The 17,259-nt window shown below is 36.5% G+C and overlaps 1 protein-coding gene across 1 annotated transcript in view; it reads left to right on the top strand.

Annotated features, from left to right (window-relative positions):
- PPP2R5A (protein phosphatase 2 regulatory subunit B'alpha) overlaps positions 1–17,259 on the top strand; it is a 100,278-nt gene that overhangs the window by 70,517 nt on the left and 12,502 nt on the right. The window contains exons 4-5 of the mRNA XM_059938450.1: positions 12,743–12,835; positions 16,276–16,406. Of these exons, the coding sequence (XP_059794433.1) occupies positions 12,743–12,835; positions 16,276–16,406 (224 nt within the window). The remainder of the gene's footprint in view (positions 1–12,742; positions 12,836–16,275; positions 16,407–17,259) is intronic.

The following is a 17,259-nucleotide window of genomic DNA, read 5'->3' as shown; positions in this document are numbered from 1 at the left end:
TTGAGTCATTTGTTGAGACGTGGATGGATCTAGAGACTGTCATACAGAGTGAAGTAAGTCAGAAAGAGGAAAACAAATATCGTATATTAACGCATGTATGTGGAACCTAGAAAAATGGTACAGATGAACCGGGTTGCAGGGCAGAAGCTGAGACACAGATGTAGAGAACAAACATATGGACACCAAGGGGGGAAAACTTCGGTGGGGTGGGGATAGTTGTGTGCTGAATTGGGCGATTGGGATTGACATGTATACAGTGATGTGTATAAAATTGATGACTGATTAAAAAAATAAAAAAATAAAGCAGGATTGCAAAAAAAAAAAAAGCTCTACTCTGGATATATATGTTTATAGTTAAAAATCTTTCTAGTAACTAAATTTTGGTATACAGTTTTTAAATTTGGTTGTCAGATGGTCTGTTAAATGCGAAGTGAACTGATTGATAGGATTTGTCAGTAGCTACATCATTATTTAGTCGTACTTTTTTTAGAGTGGAATGTTAAAGCTGTTCTGATGAATGAAATTATAGAGAGTGTAGCACTGATGAAGTTTTCTCAATGAAAATTTCTTTCCTTGTTGTTAATATACCTTGAATCATGTCACCTGGAATTTTTTTTTTTTTTTACTGAAAGTTTACATTTTACATTTAGCTTATCAGGTCTTTGATGCTAGAAATTAATTTGCCAGGATGAAAAATAAACATTAAATTTAGTTAATGAGGGGAATAATCTCAAGTAATTTCAGACCTTTCAAATTTTTGTTTCTTCAACCTTTTTGTGAATTTTCTAAAAAGGTGCTAATTTACAATTTCTTTTTACTTTTTTTTCACACTGTAATGGAAATACTAATGAACAATGGAATAAATGGTATAAAGAAACACAGAAGAAAAGAACAAAAGAAAGGCCATTTTAGCACTGGGGATAGTGGATTGGCCATATCTTTTAATTTACTGAGTATTATATGATAATTACTGATGTAAAACAGCTATAAGTTATTTTTAAATTTTCTTTCCTAAGTATTATTGCTTTGTATTTATTGAAGACCAACAAGACAGTAATTTTCTATATACCTACTTCTAGATAATTAGGCATGACTGCTATACTAGCCTGGAATACAGGCAGGTTATGTAGTATTTTTATTTTCTTTTATCAACTATCTTCTTTTTTGGCACAGATAATTAAGATGTAATTATGTAGGATACTGAATAGAACACAGACCTTTTTTTTTTTTTTTTTTTTTTTTTTTTTAAATTTTTAATTTTATTTATTTATTTATGGCTATGTTGGGTCTTCGTTTCTGTGTGAGGGCTTTCTCTAATTGCGGCAAGTGGGGGCCACTCTTCATCGCGGTGCGCGGGCCTCTCACTATCGCGGCCTCTCTTGTTGCGGAGCACGGGCTCCAGACGCACAGGCTCAGTAATTGTGGCTCACGGGCCTATTTGCTAAGCGGCATGTGGGATCTTCCCAGACCAGGGCTCGAACCTGTGTCCCCTGCATTGGCAGGCAGATTCTCAACCACTGTGCCACCAGGGAAGCCCCCACAGACCTTTTTAGGATAACTTGATTTGAGGAACCAGAGGCTCTTCTTTATGATCTGTATTAAGTAGAAATTTAAAGTGGGGACATATATATTTTATAATGTACACCCTCACATCCAAATAGCTCTTGACCAGATGCTATATTTTAAATATTTGCATGTTCTAAGAATCAAAAATTATAGGGACTGTGACTTAATGCACCAACACTTAGGCACAGAAATAGAAAAGGAACATCTTTTATCCTTATTTTAAGGTTGAGAAACATTTTCATTACTTTGACCTTTTTAATTGTAAATAGTTATTTGTTATTAATTATCTTTTTAATTATTATGGTTAAAAGAGCAGCGGAAAAATAGGCTGATCATATTTAAGCTATTCAAGGTTTGTGTAGAATATGTCCTATTTTTAAAAGGAGAAAAAAAAAAAAACCCAGATTCTTATAGAACTAAGATTTTGTTAGTGTTTGCTATGTCCCAGGCAGTGTTCTAGGCACTTAATATCATCATTGAATTTAGTATATGTTAATTCTTATATAAATTCTTTCAAATATTAAATCAATTTTTAAAGCCCCATTTAAATTAGCTTCCTCTTAATGGAGGTTGGAAAACATTCAGTCAGCATACTCCTGGAAAAAGAGCCTTTGTGTATTTGTAAATCATTAAAGTTGCTTTTAAGTCTCCCTTTCTAAGCCAAACATTTCTAGTTCCTTTAGCTTTTTGTATAGGTCTTATTTTCAAATACATTAATGATCTATGCTGTTTTGTGGTATACCTTCTAAAATCTTTTATTGGTAAAGACCAGAATTTTATATATTTTATTTTAACTACCTTAGGAATGGCACAGTCAGTACTGAATAGAATGCTAAGATTATCCTTCTTTCCTTACACTTTTTAGTTATCTTTCATCTTTTAGGGTATTTTTTGGATTACAGGAATAGGAGGACCTTGAACATACGTGAAGATTGCCATTTTATTAGAGAAATAAGCCCATTGCTGAAAGTATCTATTGTCCCTTTGCAGCACTGTTTGTTAGGTTCTTGGAGCAAATTATTTTTTCATGTGGAAGAACATAGAGAAACTTTAATACAGAAATACAGTTTCTCAACTATGATTTTCATTCATTCAGCAAATATTTATTGGGCATCTGTTGTGTTTCAGGCATTATTCTAAATATTGGGGGTAAAGCATTGAAGTAATAAGCAAACTGCCTTACACTCTAGGGGAAAAGAATAAATAATACTATGTCAGGGTGTGATAAATACAAGAAAAAAAGTAATGCAGGATAAAGGGTATAGAGACAGTGACAGTGGGGGTGGGGTACAGTTTTATAAGCATAGTCTTAGTTGTGCCATATTGAAGATTTTTAGCTCTGTAGGTCACTCGTGTTTTTCTACCTCTGTTTGGGATTACTCAACATGTATTTAACCTTTTGTCATCATCTCTTCAGTGGTGCTAAGTTGGTTGCATAAAAACTTTTTGCTGCTCATCTTGACTGGTCACTTAATTAATGTTCACTGTGTCAGGTAAGTGATGCAGATGAAAACTGTGTAGGAAATGATATGTCATATCTGTGATAGGTGCAGGTTTCAACTGTATATGTGATTTAGAGGATTCATTTTGATCTGGAGCTTGATGTCATGTAAGTCTCCCAAAAGACGTGCTATTACTGTTAAAACTAATAAGGCTTAAGCCCTGAATTTCTGGTGTACATCTTAAGAGGTAGAATATACAGGTGAATGCATGCCATGCTTGACTCAGGGCTAACTTGGCCCCTCCTTACCACAGCTTTTAACTTGGAATCTACATAAAGAGTCTCTGATTTCATACCCACCAGCCCCTACACTACACCATCTTCTTCTTGAGACATCTACCTTTCTTATAAAAGCCCTCCTCTTTCTTCTCGATTTGTCCAAAATCACACCTAATGCAGGGCTCAAGTTTTATGTCCTCCTTAAAACTTTCCTGTTGACCTTATTCCACAATGATATAGCCCTTTTCTAAATGTCTCCTAAACTCATAGTTTGTGACATATAGTTTTTGTGTATATACCATTTTATATGTTTTTATTTTTGTCTTACCTCCCCAGTACGTGAATGAGCTTTTTGGAGCTTACCTGCTATCTGTTCACGCTAAACATAGTTAAAGGAAAATTTGTTTCTTCTACCCTCAACATTTCTGACACCAAATATATAGATTTTCCGCACCAAGAAATTCTCCAGCTCTCTGTGAACATCACCTGGGTGTCCTACAATTTATTCATTCTGACACTAACTACCCAGAGTTAGCAAGGACCCCAGGGGTTAAGGGCTCAGTCCAACAAGACTGGGGTCTTGCCATCACTGCAGATGGCCGTCGAGAGTCTGGGCCTCCCATACTTCTGACTAACTGACTATAAATCTGGGGTTACCATGACCCACTCTTCTGGTTCAGTAATTTGTTATAACAGCTCACAGAACTCAGGGAAACACTTTACTTACTGTTACCAGTTTATTATAAAGGATATAACTCAGGAACAGCCAAATAGAAGAGATGCATAGGGTAAGGTGTGGAGAAGGGGCTTGGATTTTCCATGAAGCACCCTCCCAGCACTTTGATGTGTTCACCGACCCAGAAGTTCTTCAAACCCCTTTGTTCAGAATGTTTCTGATGGTTGTATCACGTAGGCATGATAAATTAAATAATTGGCCATTGGTGATTAAACTCAATCTTTTTCTCCTCTTCCTGGAGGATGGGGCTTGGGCTGAAAGTTCCAACCCTCTGATACTGTGGTTGGTTCCTCTGATAACCAGCCTTCATCCTCCAGAGTCACCTCATTAGCATAAACTCATAACCATAAACTGTGGTTGAAAGGGGCTTATTATGAATAACAAAAGATCTTCTTCTCACTCTTTATTGCCTAGGAAATTCCACGGGTTTAGGAGCCCTCTGCCAATAACCAGGGATGAAGACCAAATATATATTTCTAATTTTATCACAATATCACAGTAGCCCAGTATTAGAGATGAAAATAGGCACTGAGCAGGTTGTGCCAGTGAAACTGCATAGCAGTTTGTGAGAATGTACTAACACTTCACAGGACTCTGTGATAATTTTTGTGTATCTTTTTGCATGTGTTACCCCAAAGCAAAATTATCTATGTAGTTGGTTGATTAGAAAATTATTTATAAATAAAAAATTGATATCAACTTTTATTTTTTCTTGTTATATTCTTTTTTTTAAGGGTAAATTTTTTTTTATACAGCAGGTCCTTATTAGTGATCAATTTTATACACATCAGTGTATACATGTCAATCCCAATTGCCTAATTCATCACACCACCACCACCCCCCCCCACCACTTTCCCCCCTTGGTGTCCATACGCTTGTTCTCTACATCTGTGTCTCAATTTCTGTCCTGCAGACCAGCTCATCTGTACCATTTTTCTAGGTTCCACATATATGCGTTAATATACGATATTTGTTTTTCTCTTTTTGACTTACTTCACTCTGTGTGACAGTCTCTGGATCCATCCATGTCTCTACATATGACCCAATTTCGTTCCTTTTTATGGCTGAGTAATATTCCATTGTATATATGTACCACATCTTCTTTATCCATTCGTCTCTCGAAGGGCATTTAGGTTGCTTCCATGACCTGGTTATTGTAAATAGTGCTGCAATGAACATTGGGGTGCATGTGTCTCTTTGAATTATGGTTTCCTCTGGGTATATACCCAGTAGTGGGATTGCTGGGTCATATGGTAATTCTGTTTTTAGTTTTTTAAGGAACCTCCATACTGTTCTCCATAGTGGCTGTATCAATTTACATTCCCACCAACAGTGCAAGAGGGTTCCCTTTTCTCCACACCCTCTCCAGCATTTGTTGTTTGTAGATTTTCTGATGATGCCCGTTGTAACCGGTGTGAGGTGACACCTCACTGTAGTTTTGATTTGCATTTCTCTAATAATTAGTGATGTTGAGCATCTTTTCATGTGCTTCTTGCCCATCTGTATGTCTTCTTTGGAGAAATGTCTATTTAGGTCTTCTGCCCATTTTTGGATTGGGTTGTTTGTTTTTTTAATATTGAGCTGCATGAGCTGTTTATATATGTTGGAGATTAATCTTTTGTCCGTTGATTCGTTTGCAAATATTTTCTCCCATTCTGAGGGTTGTCTTTTCGTCTTGTTTATGGTTTCCTTTACTGTGCAAAAGCTTTGAAGTTTCATTAGGTCCCATTTGTTTACTTTGGTTTTTATTTCCATTGCTCTAAGAGGTGGATCAAAAAAGATCTTGCTGTGATTTATGTCAAAGAGTGTTCTTCCTATGTTTTCCTCTAAGAGTTTTATAGTGTCCGGTCTTACATTTAGGTCTCTAATCCATTTTGAGTTTATTTTTGTGTACGGTGTTAGGTAGTGTTCTAATTTCATTCTTTTACATGTAGCTGTCCAGTTTTCCCAGCACCACTTATTGAAGAGACTGTCTTTTCTCCATTGTATATCCTTGCCTCCTTTGTCATAGATTAGTTGACCATAGGTGCGTGGGTTTATCTCTGGGTTTTCTATCCTGTTCCATTGATCTACATTTCTGTTTTTGTGCCAGTACCATATTGTCTTGATTACTGTAGCTTTGTAGTATAGTCTGAAGTCAGGGAGTCTGATTCCTCCAGCTCCGTTTTTTTCCCTCAAGACTGCTTTGGCTATTTGGAGTCTTTAGTGTCTCCATACAAATTTTAAGATGATTTGTTATAGTTCCATAAAAAATGCCATTGGTAATTTGATAAGGACTGCATTGACTCTGTAGATTGCTTTGGGTAGTATAATCATTTTCACGACATTGATTCTTCCAATCCAAGAACATGGTATATCTCTCCATCTGTTGGTATCATCTTTAATTTCTTTCATCAGTGTCTTATAGTTTTCTGCATACAGGTCTTTTGTCTCCCTAGATATTTTATTCTTTCTGTTGCAGTGGTAAATGGGAGTGTTTCCTTAATTTCTCTTTCAGATTTTTCATCAGTAGTGTATAGGAATGCAAGAGATTTCTGTGCATTAATTTTGTATCCTGCAACTTTACCAAATTCATTGATTAGCTCTAGTAGTTTTCTGGTGGCATCTTTAGGATTCTCTATGCATAGTATCATGTCATCTGCAAACAGTGACAGTTTTACTTCTTCTTTTCCAATTTGTATTCCTTTTATTTCTTTTTCTTCTCTGATTGCCGTGGCTAGGACTTCCAAAACTCTGTTGAATAATAGTGGTGAGGGTGGACATCCTTGTCTTGTTCCTGATCTTAGAGGGAATGCTTTCAGTTTTTCACCATTGAGAATGATGTTTGCTGTGGGTTTGTTGTATATGGGATTTATTATGTTGGGGTAGGTTCCCTCCATGCCCACTTTCTAGGAGAGTTTTAATCATAAATGGGTGTTGAATTTTGTCAAAAGCTTTTTCCGCATCTATTGACATGATCATATGGTTTTTGTTTTTTTTTAAATTAATTAATTTATTTATTTATGGCTCTGTTGGGTCTTCATCTCTGTGCGAGGGCCCTCTCCAGTTGCGGCAAGCGGGGGCCACTCTTCATCATGGTGCGTGGGCCTCTCACCATCACGGCCTCTCCTGTTGCAGAGCACAGGCTCCAGACGCGCAGGCTCAGTAATTGTGGCTCACGGGCCCAGTTGCTCCACGGCACGCGGGATCCTCCCAGACCAGGGCTTGAACCCGTGTGCCCTGCATTGGCAGGCAGATTCTCAACCACTGCACCACCAGGGAAGCCCGATCATATGGGTTTTATTCTTCAATTTGTTAATATGGTTTATCACATTGATTGATTTACGTATATAGAAGAATCCTTGCATCCCTGGGATAAATCCCACTTGATCATGGTGTATGATCCTTTTAATGTGTTGTTGGATTCTGTTTGTTAGTATTTTGTTGAGGATTTTTGCATCTATATTCATCAGTGATATTGGTCTGTAATTTTCTTTTTTTGTAGTATCTTTGTCTGGTTTTGGTATCAGGGTGATGGTGGCCTCATAGAATGAGTTTGGGAGTGTTCCTTCCTCCGCAATTTTTTGGAAGAGTTTGAGATGGGTGTTAGCTCTTCTCTAAATGTTTGATAGAATTCACTTGTGAAGCCATATCGTCTTGGACTTGTGTTTGTTGGAAGATTTTTTTTTTAATTTATTTTTTTAATTAATTAATTAATTTAATTTTGGCTGTGTTGGGTCTTTGTTTCTGGGCGAGGGCTTTCTCTAGCTGTGGCAAGCGGGGGTCACTCTTCATCGCAGTGTGCGGGCCTCTCACCATCGCGGCCTCTCTTGTTGTGGAGCACAGGCTCCAGACGCGCAGGCTCAGTAGTTGTGGCTCACGGGCCGAGTTGCTGCGCGGCATGTGGGATCTTCCCAGACCAGGGCTCGAACCCGTGTCCCCTGCATTGGCAGGCTGATTCTCAACCACTGCGCCACCAGGGAAGCCCTGTTGGAAGATTTTTAATCACAGTTTCAATTTCATTACTTGTGACTGGTCTGTTTATATTTTCTATTTCTTCCTAGTTCAGTCTTGGAAGGTTATACCTTTCTAAGAATTTGTCCATTTCTTCCAGGTTGTCCATTTTATTGGCATAGAGTTGCTTGTATTAGTCTCTTAGGATGCTTTGTATTTCTGCGGTGTCTGTTGTAACCTCTCCTTTTTCATTTCTAATTTTGTTGATTTGAGTCCTCTCCCTCTTTTTCTTGATGAGTCTGGCTAATGGTTTATCAATTTTGTTTATCTTCTCAAAGAACCAGCTTTTAGTTTTATTGATCCTTGCTATTGTTTTCTTTGTTTCTATTTCATTTATTTTTGTTCTGATCTTTATGATTTCTTTCCTTCTGCTAACTTTGGGTTTTGTTTGTTCTTCTTTCTCTAGTTCCTTTAGGTGTAAGGTTAGATTGTTTATTTGAGATTCTTCTTGTTTCTTGAGGCTTGAATAGCTATAAACTTCCCTCTTAGAACTGCTTTTGCTGCATCCCATAGGTTTTGGATCGTCGTGTTTTCATTGTCATTTGTTTCTAGATTTTTTTTGATTTCCTCTTTTTCCTCTTTGACTTCTTCAGTGATCTCTTGGTTATTTAGTAACATATTGTTTAGCCTCCATGTGTTTGTGTTTTTTACGTTTTTTTCCCTGTCATTGATTTCTAATCTCATAGCGTTGTGGTCAGAAAAGATGTTTGGTATGATTTCAGTTTTCTTAAATTTACTGTGGCTTGATTTGTGACCCAAGATGTGATCTATCCTGGAGAATGTTCCGTGCGCACTTGAGAAGAAAGTGTAATCTGTTGTTTCTGGATGGAATGTCCTATAAATATCAATTAAATCTATCTGGTCTATTGTGTCATTTAATGCTTCTGTTTCCTTATTTATTTTCATTTTGGATGATCTGTCCATTGGTGTAAATGAGGTGTTAAAGTCCCCCACTATTATTGTGTTACTGTCGATTTCCTCTTTTATAGCTGTTAACAGTTGCCTTATGTGTTGAGGTGCTTCTATGTTGGGTGCATATATATTTATAATTGTTATATCTTCTTCTTGGATTGATCCCTTGATCATTATGTAGTGTCCTTCCTTGTCTCTTGTAACATTCTTTATTTTAAAGTCTATTTTATCTGATATGAGTATTGCTACTCCAGCTTTCTTTTGATTTGCATTTGCATGGAATACCTTTTTCCATCCCCTCACTTTCAGTCTGTATGTGTCCCTAGGTCTGAAGTGGGTCTCTTGTAGACAGCATATAGATGGGTCTTGTTTTTGTATCCATTCAGCAAGCCTGTGTCTTTTGGTTGGAGCATTTAATCCATTCATGTTTAAGGTAATTATCGATATGTATGTTCGTATGACCGTTTTCTTAATTGTTTTGGGTTTGTTTTTGTAGGTCCTTTTCTTCTCTTGTGTTTCCCACTTAGAGAAGTTCCTTTAGCATTTGTTGTAGAGCTGGTTTGGTGGTGCTGAATTCTCTTAGCTTTTGCTTGTCTGTAAAGCTTTTGATTTCTCCATCGAATCTGAATAAGATCCTTGCCGGGTAGAGTAATCTTGGTTGTAGGTCTTCCCTTTCATCACTTTATGTATATCATGCCACTCCCTTCTGGCTTGTAGAGTTTCTGCTGAGAAATCAGCTGTTAACCTTACGGGGGTTCCCTTGTATGTTGTCGTTTTTCCCTTGCTGCTTTCAATAATTTTTCTTTGTCTTTAATTTTTGCCACTTTGGTTACTATGTGTCTCGGCATGTTTCTCCTTGGGTTTATCCTGCATGGCACTCTACCCTTCCTGGACTTGGGTGGCTATTTCCTTTCCCATGTTAGGGAAATTTTCGACTATAATCTCTTCAAATATTTTCTCAGGTCCTTTCTCTCTCTCTCTTCTCCTTCTGGGACCCTTATAATGCAAATGTTGTTGCGTTTAATGTTGTCCCAGAGGTCTCTTAGGCTGTCTTCATTTCTTCTCATTCTTTTTTCTTTATTCTGTTCTGCAGCAATGAATTCCACCATTCTGTCTTCCAGGTCACTTATCCGTTCTTCTGCCTCAGTTATTCTGCTATTGATCCCTTCCAGTGTATTTTTCATTTCAGTTATTGTATTGTTCCTCTCTGTTTGTTTGTTCTTTAATTCTTCTAGGTCTTTGTTAAACATTTCTTGCATCTTCTCGATCTTTGCCTCCATTCTTATTCCGAGGTCCTGGATCATCTTCACTATCATTATTCTGAATTTTTTTCTGGAAGGTTGCCTATCTCCACTTCATTTAGTTGTTTTTTGGGGGTTTTATCTTGTTCCTTCATCTGGTACATAGCCCTCTGCCTTTTCATCTTGCCTATCTTTCTGTGAATGTGGTTTTTGTTCCACAGGCTGCAGGATTGTAGTTCTTCTTGCTTCTGCTGTCTGCCCTCTGGTGGATGAGGCTATCTAAGAGGCTTGTGCAAGTTCCCTGATGGGAGGGACTGGTGCTGGGTAGACTGGTAAATTTTTTTTAATTTTATTTATTTTTGACTGTGTTAGGTCTTCGTTGCTGCGCACGGGCTTTCTCTAGTTGCAGTGAGCAGGGGCTACTCTTCATTGCAGTGCGCGCGTTTCTCATTGTGGTGACTTTTCTTGTTTCGGAGCGTGGGGGCTCTAGGTGCATGGGCTTCAGTAGTTGTGGTGCGCCGGCTCAGTAGTTGTGGTTCGCGGGCTCTAAAGCAGAGGCTCGGTAGTTGTGGCGCACGGGGCTTAGTTGCTCCACGGCATGTGGGACCTTCCTCGACTAGGGCTCGAGCTCGTGTCCCCTGTATTGGCAGGCGGATTCTTAACCACTGTGCCACCAGGGAAGCCCTCTTTATATTCTTAATTCATACTTAACATTAAATATTAAGTTAGATAATAATTAGACCAGATAAGCATCACTTTTTTTGCACAGTTGGGCAAAGATGAATCAAACAAAACAATATTTACTCAGATCCCAAAACTGTTGTTAGCCTTAGCATATTATTGAACTCACTGCAGTAAAAATTTGCTATTCTGTGGTGAATGATAGAGCTCAGATCTGGTAATGCTTTTTGTATGTTGTGAGGTCTGTAAATTCAGTGTAGCAATTTTCCCCGCCTCCCTTCTATATTGTGGCCTAACTGGCTACCTAAATGTTTATTGAATGACTATTTTTACTTTGGGATCTAATCCTCCTTTTTTGTTCTTAGGGTGCCAGCTTGATATGTTGTTTAATAGCTAGTAAATTAAGGCACATTTTGTGCTAGACTCCTGCCTTTTATAGCTATTAGGTTACCATAGAAAAAAACTTTATAGTGTTTTTGCCTTTCTCCTTGAAAGGTAGATGTAGGTGTGATGTAGGTAAGTTGAACTAAACATTACTTTTAATTCTGATTCGTGGTAGAAAGTGAATATTTTGCTATTACAATAGTCCCCCTTTATCCATGGTTTTGCTTTCTGCAGTTTGTTACCTGGGTCAACCACAGTTCGAAAATATTAAGTGGAAAATTACAGAAGTAAACAATTCATAAGCTTTAAATTGTGTGCCATTCTGAGTAGCATGTTGAAATCTCCCACCGAGATGCGAATCATATCTTTGTCCAGCATATCCAGCCCATTAGTCACTTAGGAGCTATCTTTGTTATCAAGTCGACTGTTATGGTATTGCAGTTCTTGCGTTCAAGTAACCCTTATATTTTACTGAGTAACAGCCCCAAAGTGCGAGAGTAGTGATGCTGGCAGTTTAGACATGCCAAAGAGAAGCTGTAAAGTGCTTCCTTTAAGCAAAAGGCGAAATTTCTCAACTTAATAAGGAATGAAAAAAAGCATATGCTGAGGTTGCTAAGATCTATGGTAAGAATGAATCTTCTATCTGTGAAATTCTGAGGAAGGAAAAAAAATCGTGCTAGTTTTGCTGTCACACCTCAGACTGTAAAAGTTATGGCCACAGTGCTTAGTTAAGATGGAAAATTCATTAAATTTGTGGTTAGAAGATATGAACAGAAAATAGGGTTTGGTGCCATTTGAGGTTTCAGTCATCCAGTGGGGGGGTCTTGGAACTTAGCTCCCATGGTTAAGCGGGGAATACTGTATTTTTAAGATGTTTGGCACTTTTTAGTTGAAGGCTTGTTAGGACTTCTAGTTTATTCACTGTGGTGCATAGACATTTCTTCCTGAGCCCTGTACTTATATGACTTGGTTCATTACTTCCCAAGTGTGGATTAGATATCCTGGTTTCGATTTAATTTTTTCCCACTGTAGTTTTATAGAAAAACTTGAAGTTTTTCTCTTTTTTTAAATTGGTATTGATACACTGCTCCTTATAATTCAGTTTACTCTTACCTGGAGGTTTCTGATCCTGCATTTAAGGAACTTTGGAGATTAAGCTGAGGTAGGTTAGTGATCCACTGGAGAAGGGTTCCCGGTGAATATGGAGTGCAAGATAGTCTTCTAAATTAAATATTTTATAGACATCGTCTTTGTTTTCTGGCTCCTGTAAGTTAATATTTTCAATGAATGATGCAACGCAATAAATAAATCCCAAAATCTACAAGCTGAGGAGACCAAACTGTGCATATATATTTAGTTTTTTAAAAACTGTTACCAACTCATGACATTTTTTAATGAGATCTGAAATATCCTAAGTTGGTAAGGGAGGTGTGTTTTTGGTATGAAGTAAGGACTTAGGGTAAAATTTTATAGGCATCATCTTAGCTTTTATTTCACTTTGTCTTGTAGTTGGTGTATGAATTCTTCTTAAGGTTTTTGGAGAGCCCTGATTTTCAGCCTAGCATTGCAAAGCGATACATTGATCAGAAGTTTGTACAACAGGTAAGGAATTCTTCTGTCTTAAATTTTTATATTCATCTTAGCAATGATTTATTAACTTGTGATTAAAATAGTCTTTCAAAACTTTAAGGATTTCTGTTTAACAGCACTTAATATTCTTGCCAGGCAATGAGAATAAAAGTAAGTAGCTTTGAGAATACAAGAGTATTTTTGAATCAAGGGTGGCCTTCTAGTGAAGTCAATCAAATTATCCTATCCAATCCTAAATCCTCATAGTTGTTTTATAAAGACCAGAAAAGCAAGCCTTTCTGGAATATCTAACTTAGAATATTTGCTATAACTAGGGGGGAAATTTTTTTTAAAATCTGTAAATCTTTGAGCTTGAACTTGACATATGGTTCTAAGCACTGTGACTTTGAAATGACAGAGGGTGGAAAAAACAGAAGTGGAATTATTGTTAGAAGTTTGGGCTTTATGCATTCCTTTCCTATCATCAAGTGTCACTTACCTTTCCTTTTTTTTTTTTCCCCCTCTTCCCATCTTAGGCATTCTAGCCACCCAGTTCCTAAACCACAGATAAAATGGGATCTTTAAGAAGAAAAGGAGATAGAGTTAAACATATGTGATACCTTCTTTCTTTTTATAAGTTGATTATTAGTTGGTTTTTTTGGAACCTAAATACTCAAAATGAGTTTCTCAGAATGTGTTTATTTTTATTTTCAAAATCTTTTCAACAATTTAAAGGCCTCTTTTTAACTATGTGGACTTTGCTGGCCCTAGACAAAATTGTGAAGTAGACCAAACCTCTCTGGGTCCATTTTCTCTTTTGAAATACTTATCTGTAAGTTAGATCTCATTAGGAATTCTCCTCTTCTAAAGTAATTAGCATTTTAAAGAAAGGTAGGAGATGGGTAGAAGGGTAGTAATGAAGTGCTGAGGCCAGGATTAAAGATCATTACAAGGACGTTTGCTACCCTCTTCCCACCATTGTGTGTCCCCTAGGATAAAGATTATACAAGCATGAGTTCCACATATTTGGAGTTCATTTTTGGTCATTACCTGTAACTACCATATAAAGTATTTTGACTCGTAGCTGTGAAGTATTGATAAATGAAGAACATTGTCAAGAATATGTCCTTCAGCCATTCAAGTAGTTCTTCGTAAACTATGAAGAAATATTAGGTGTGTGTTAACAGTAAAATGTTAATTTCATTTCAATAACAAGTTAAAAGCACTCAGATTAAATGGAGCTATGTTATTTTGGTAATTGCAAATGAATGCATATTTATTTCCTTCTGTAGCTCTTGTGTGCTACAGAAGGAATACAGTGTATTAAGGAACTTTAGTAATGCCATGTTAAATTGTATTTAAGATAATAGCAGGTTGAGTGGAACAATTGCCTTAGGGCTTCCTCACTCTGGAGCTTGAGGTGTTTTGGCTGCTGGATTATTCAGTGGATTTGAGGGGGAACAAGAAGAAAACTGGTAGGGTAGGACCCATTTTCTACGTTCTACTCTAAGTGCCTGAATTATCTGAGAAGCCAAGGCCCAATAATTTGTTTCTAGCAGTTTATATCACTGTGATTTCACAGATCACTGCTCTGAGGTATTCTTAGTGTGTTGCTTCAATAAATATTACTATGAGAATTCTCAGCTTTTGTATTTTGAAATTATTTGATTAGGTGGTAAGTTTAAGACTTAGAAGTACAGGAGAAAAATCTAAAGTATAAATTTGGACATTTATTATTTCAAGAGAAGAAAACAAGTGTGTAGTTCCAGGTTATGTTCAAATCATAGGATTTCAGAAGAAGGAAGCTAAGAATTATTGAGTGCTTTTTATGTGCCAGGCTCTGTCCTTATATGCTTTTATATAAAGAGCTAGACCATATCCAAATTCACAGAGCTAGAAAATGGCACAATCAGGATTTGATTATATTTGATTATATATAAATAGATTGTAAATTTGATTATATAAAATAGATTGTTTTATTTAGATTGTAATATTTCAAAATAACGTATTTAAATAGATTTGACACTTAGCTAACAACTCCTCTCTACTATTTTATGTTGACCCTGAGGATCAACTTGTATTACATTATGTTTGTTCTTGAATTAGACATAGCGACCTTAACAATTAAGGGTTCCTTTTATTAATTTCAAAGCATATCTTCCAAGTAAACCCAACATCAGAACTTGGATTTGAGTGTCTTAAGTGAATAGTTTAGCTATTTTAATTAGAATAATTTTTAAGTGACTTAATTAAGTATATTAACATAAATTCTCATACTCTATGGATATTTTTTGCTGGAGCCGCATGCAGTACTTAATAATCTAGCAAACAACAAATGCAAACTATAAACCAGACACTTTAGGGTTATATAAATGTGACTAAAGTCATCACTACTCTCAAAGAATACCCACTCTTGTAGAAGAGATACACATGTAAACAATTACATATAATTCAAGACAGAATGGAAAAAGAACTTAAGGTTCAGAGCATGCCATCATGACTGTAATTATTAATCCCAAAGTACAGAACATAAAATTCCTTGACAACTTCATAGGTAATTGTATTCTATAAAGAGAGGTTATTGTATATTTTTTCCTAAGAAAATCCAGTGTTTCATTTAAAATACAGTAATACTTTTTTTTGACTGAAGAATTTCAGTTTCTTTACCGTTTTAAAATGGAAGTTTGAGCTTTTGACTTTAAATTTTTCAAAGATCTGTTTGTCCTGCCTTTCCTGAAGCATTGTGTAGAGGCGTAGGAAAATGCTGATTTGGCCACTTTGAACTGGTTTAAAACTTTTCAGCCATTTGGTAAGCTGACTTTAAATAAAAGTCTGTAGTCTCATCTTTTATTTCAGTGTTATTTCATGAATGATTTTCACTCTGTTAGCATATATCTACCAATATTTTACCTATTAACTAAATATTAATTTTTGAGCTGATTGCATGGTGACTTGAATGTTTTTAGTGTAAGATCACAAAAAAAAAAGAAGCCTTAGTTTGTATAAATTTTCCTAGTAAACTAGAAATACGCATTTGTGCATGTGTATTTTTTAAACTTCATTTATTTAACAATTTGCAATCTACAAGCTTAAGATTCTGTATGTAGTTTTGACATACTATCAAAAAGCATTAAAAAACTCTCACATTTCAACACTTTAAAATTATGAGCCATGTTTAGTAGTCAGGAGTAGGTCAGCATTTTAAAATGAGTGGCAAGGCCAAAAAACAATACTCCACTTCTTGAAGTGTTTATATTATTTATTGTGTGTCATTTTTCAAAATAAAATAAAAAAAATACTCCCTAAGCTTTTCTTTAGCTTCATTATTTAGCAAGAATAAAGTCAATCTGACGAGGCAGAATCTTTTTAAAACTTTTAAAGCTTTTGTGGATTATCTTAAAATCAAAATTAGAATAGAGTGAAGTTTTAGCTCGATTATTTTTAAAAAGTAATTTCTCAGATTTTTTTTAAAGCTCCTGGAGCTTTTTGATAGTGAAGATCCCAGAGAACGCGACTTCCTGAAGACCGTTCTGCATCGTATTTATGGGAAATTTCTTGGATTAAGAGCATTCATCAGAAAACAAATTAACAACATTTTCCTCAGGTAAATTGGTTGTATATTCGTATATAGCACTTTTTTTTCCCTTCCATATTTTCTTTTTATTCCAGTTCTTTTAGGTTAATTTTTTTTAATAAATTTATTTGTTTTATTTATTTATTTTTTGGCTGTGTTGGGTCTTCGTTGCTGCATGCAGGCTTTCTCTAGTTGTGGCAAGCAGGGGCTACTCTTTCGCTGTGGTGCGCGGGCTTCTCATTGTGGTGGCTCTCCTGGTTGCGGAGCATGGGCTCTAGGTGCGCGGGCTTCAGTAGTTGTGGTGCGCGGGCTTCAGTAGTTGTGGTGCGCGGGCTTCAGTAGTTGTGGTGCGCGGGCTCAGTAGCTGTGGCTCGCAGGCACTAGAGCGCAGGCTCAGTAGTTGTGGCACACAGGCTTAGTTGCTCCGCGACATGTGGCATCTTCCCGGACCAGGGCTCGAACCTGTGTCCCCTGCACTGGCAGGTGGATTCTTAACCATTGCACCACCAGGGAAGCCCCGTTAGGTTAATTTTTAAAGTCTGAAACTTAGAAACTTAACTGATAGTATTTGAGTCATTTTTAGCCTGTTTTGTGGATATCATTTGATTGCATCTAACTTTTTCTTGTAATTTCTCATCTAAGTGGATAGTAGTAATGAAGACAGTTTTTAATAGATAATACCAGTGTTATTGATGTTTAAAACTTATTGAGAGGAGAGTTTGTCTGGTTATCTATTTGAGCACTTGTTTAAAAAATTTTGTATAAATACTATTTAAATCAGTAGCTCTTGGCAGTATTTTCATTCGATTTTCTGACAAAGCTAATTAAATTTATCTTTTGACTACTTTATCAATGAAATCTATTGAGTAGTTGCTTCAGATTA

This window comes from Balaenoptera ricei, chromosome 1 (genome assembly GCF_028023285.1).
Source record: "Balaenoptera ricei isolate mBalRic1 chromosome 1, mBalRic1.hap2, whole genome shotgun sequence".
NCBI classification, from domain to species: domain Eukaryota; kingdom Metazoa; phylum Chordata; class Mammalia; order Artiodactyla; family Balaenopteridae; genus Balaenoptera; species Balaenoptera ricei.
Note: the sequence above shows the minus strand (reverse complement) of the source record. Positions and strands in the feature narration are given on the sequence as shown.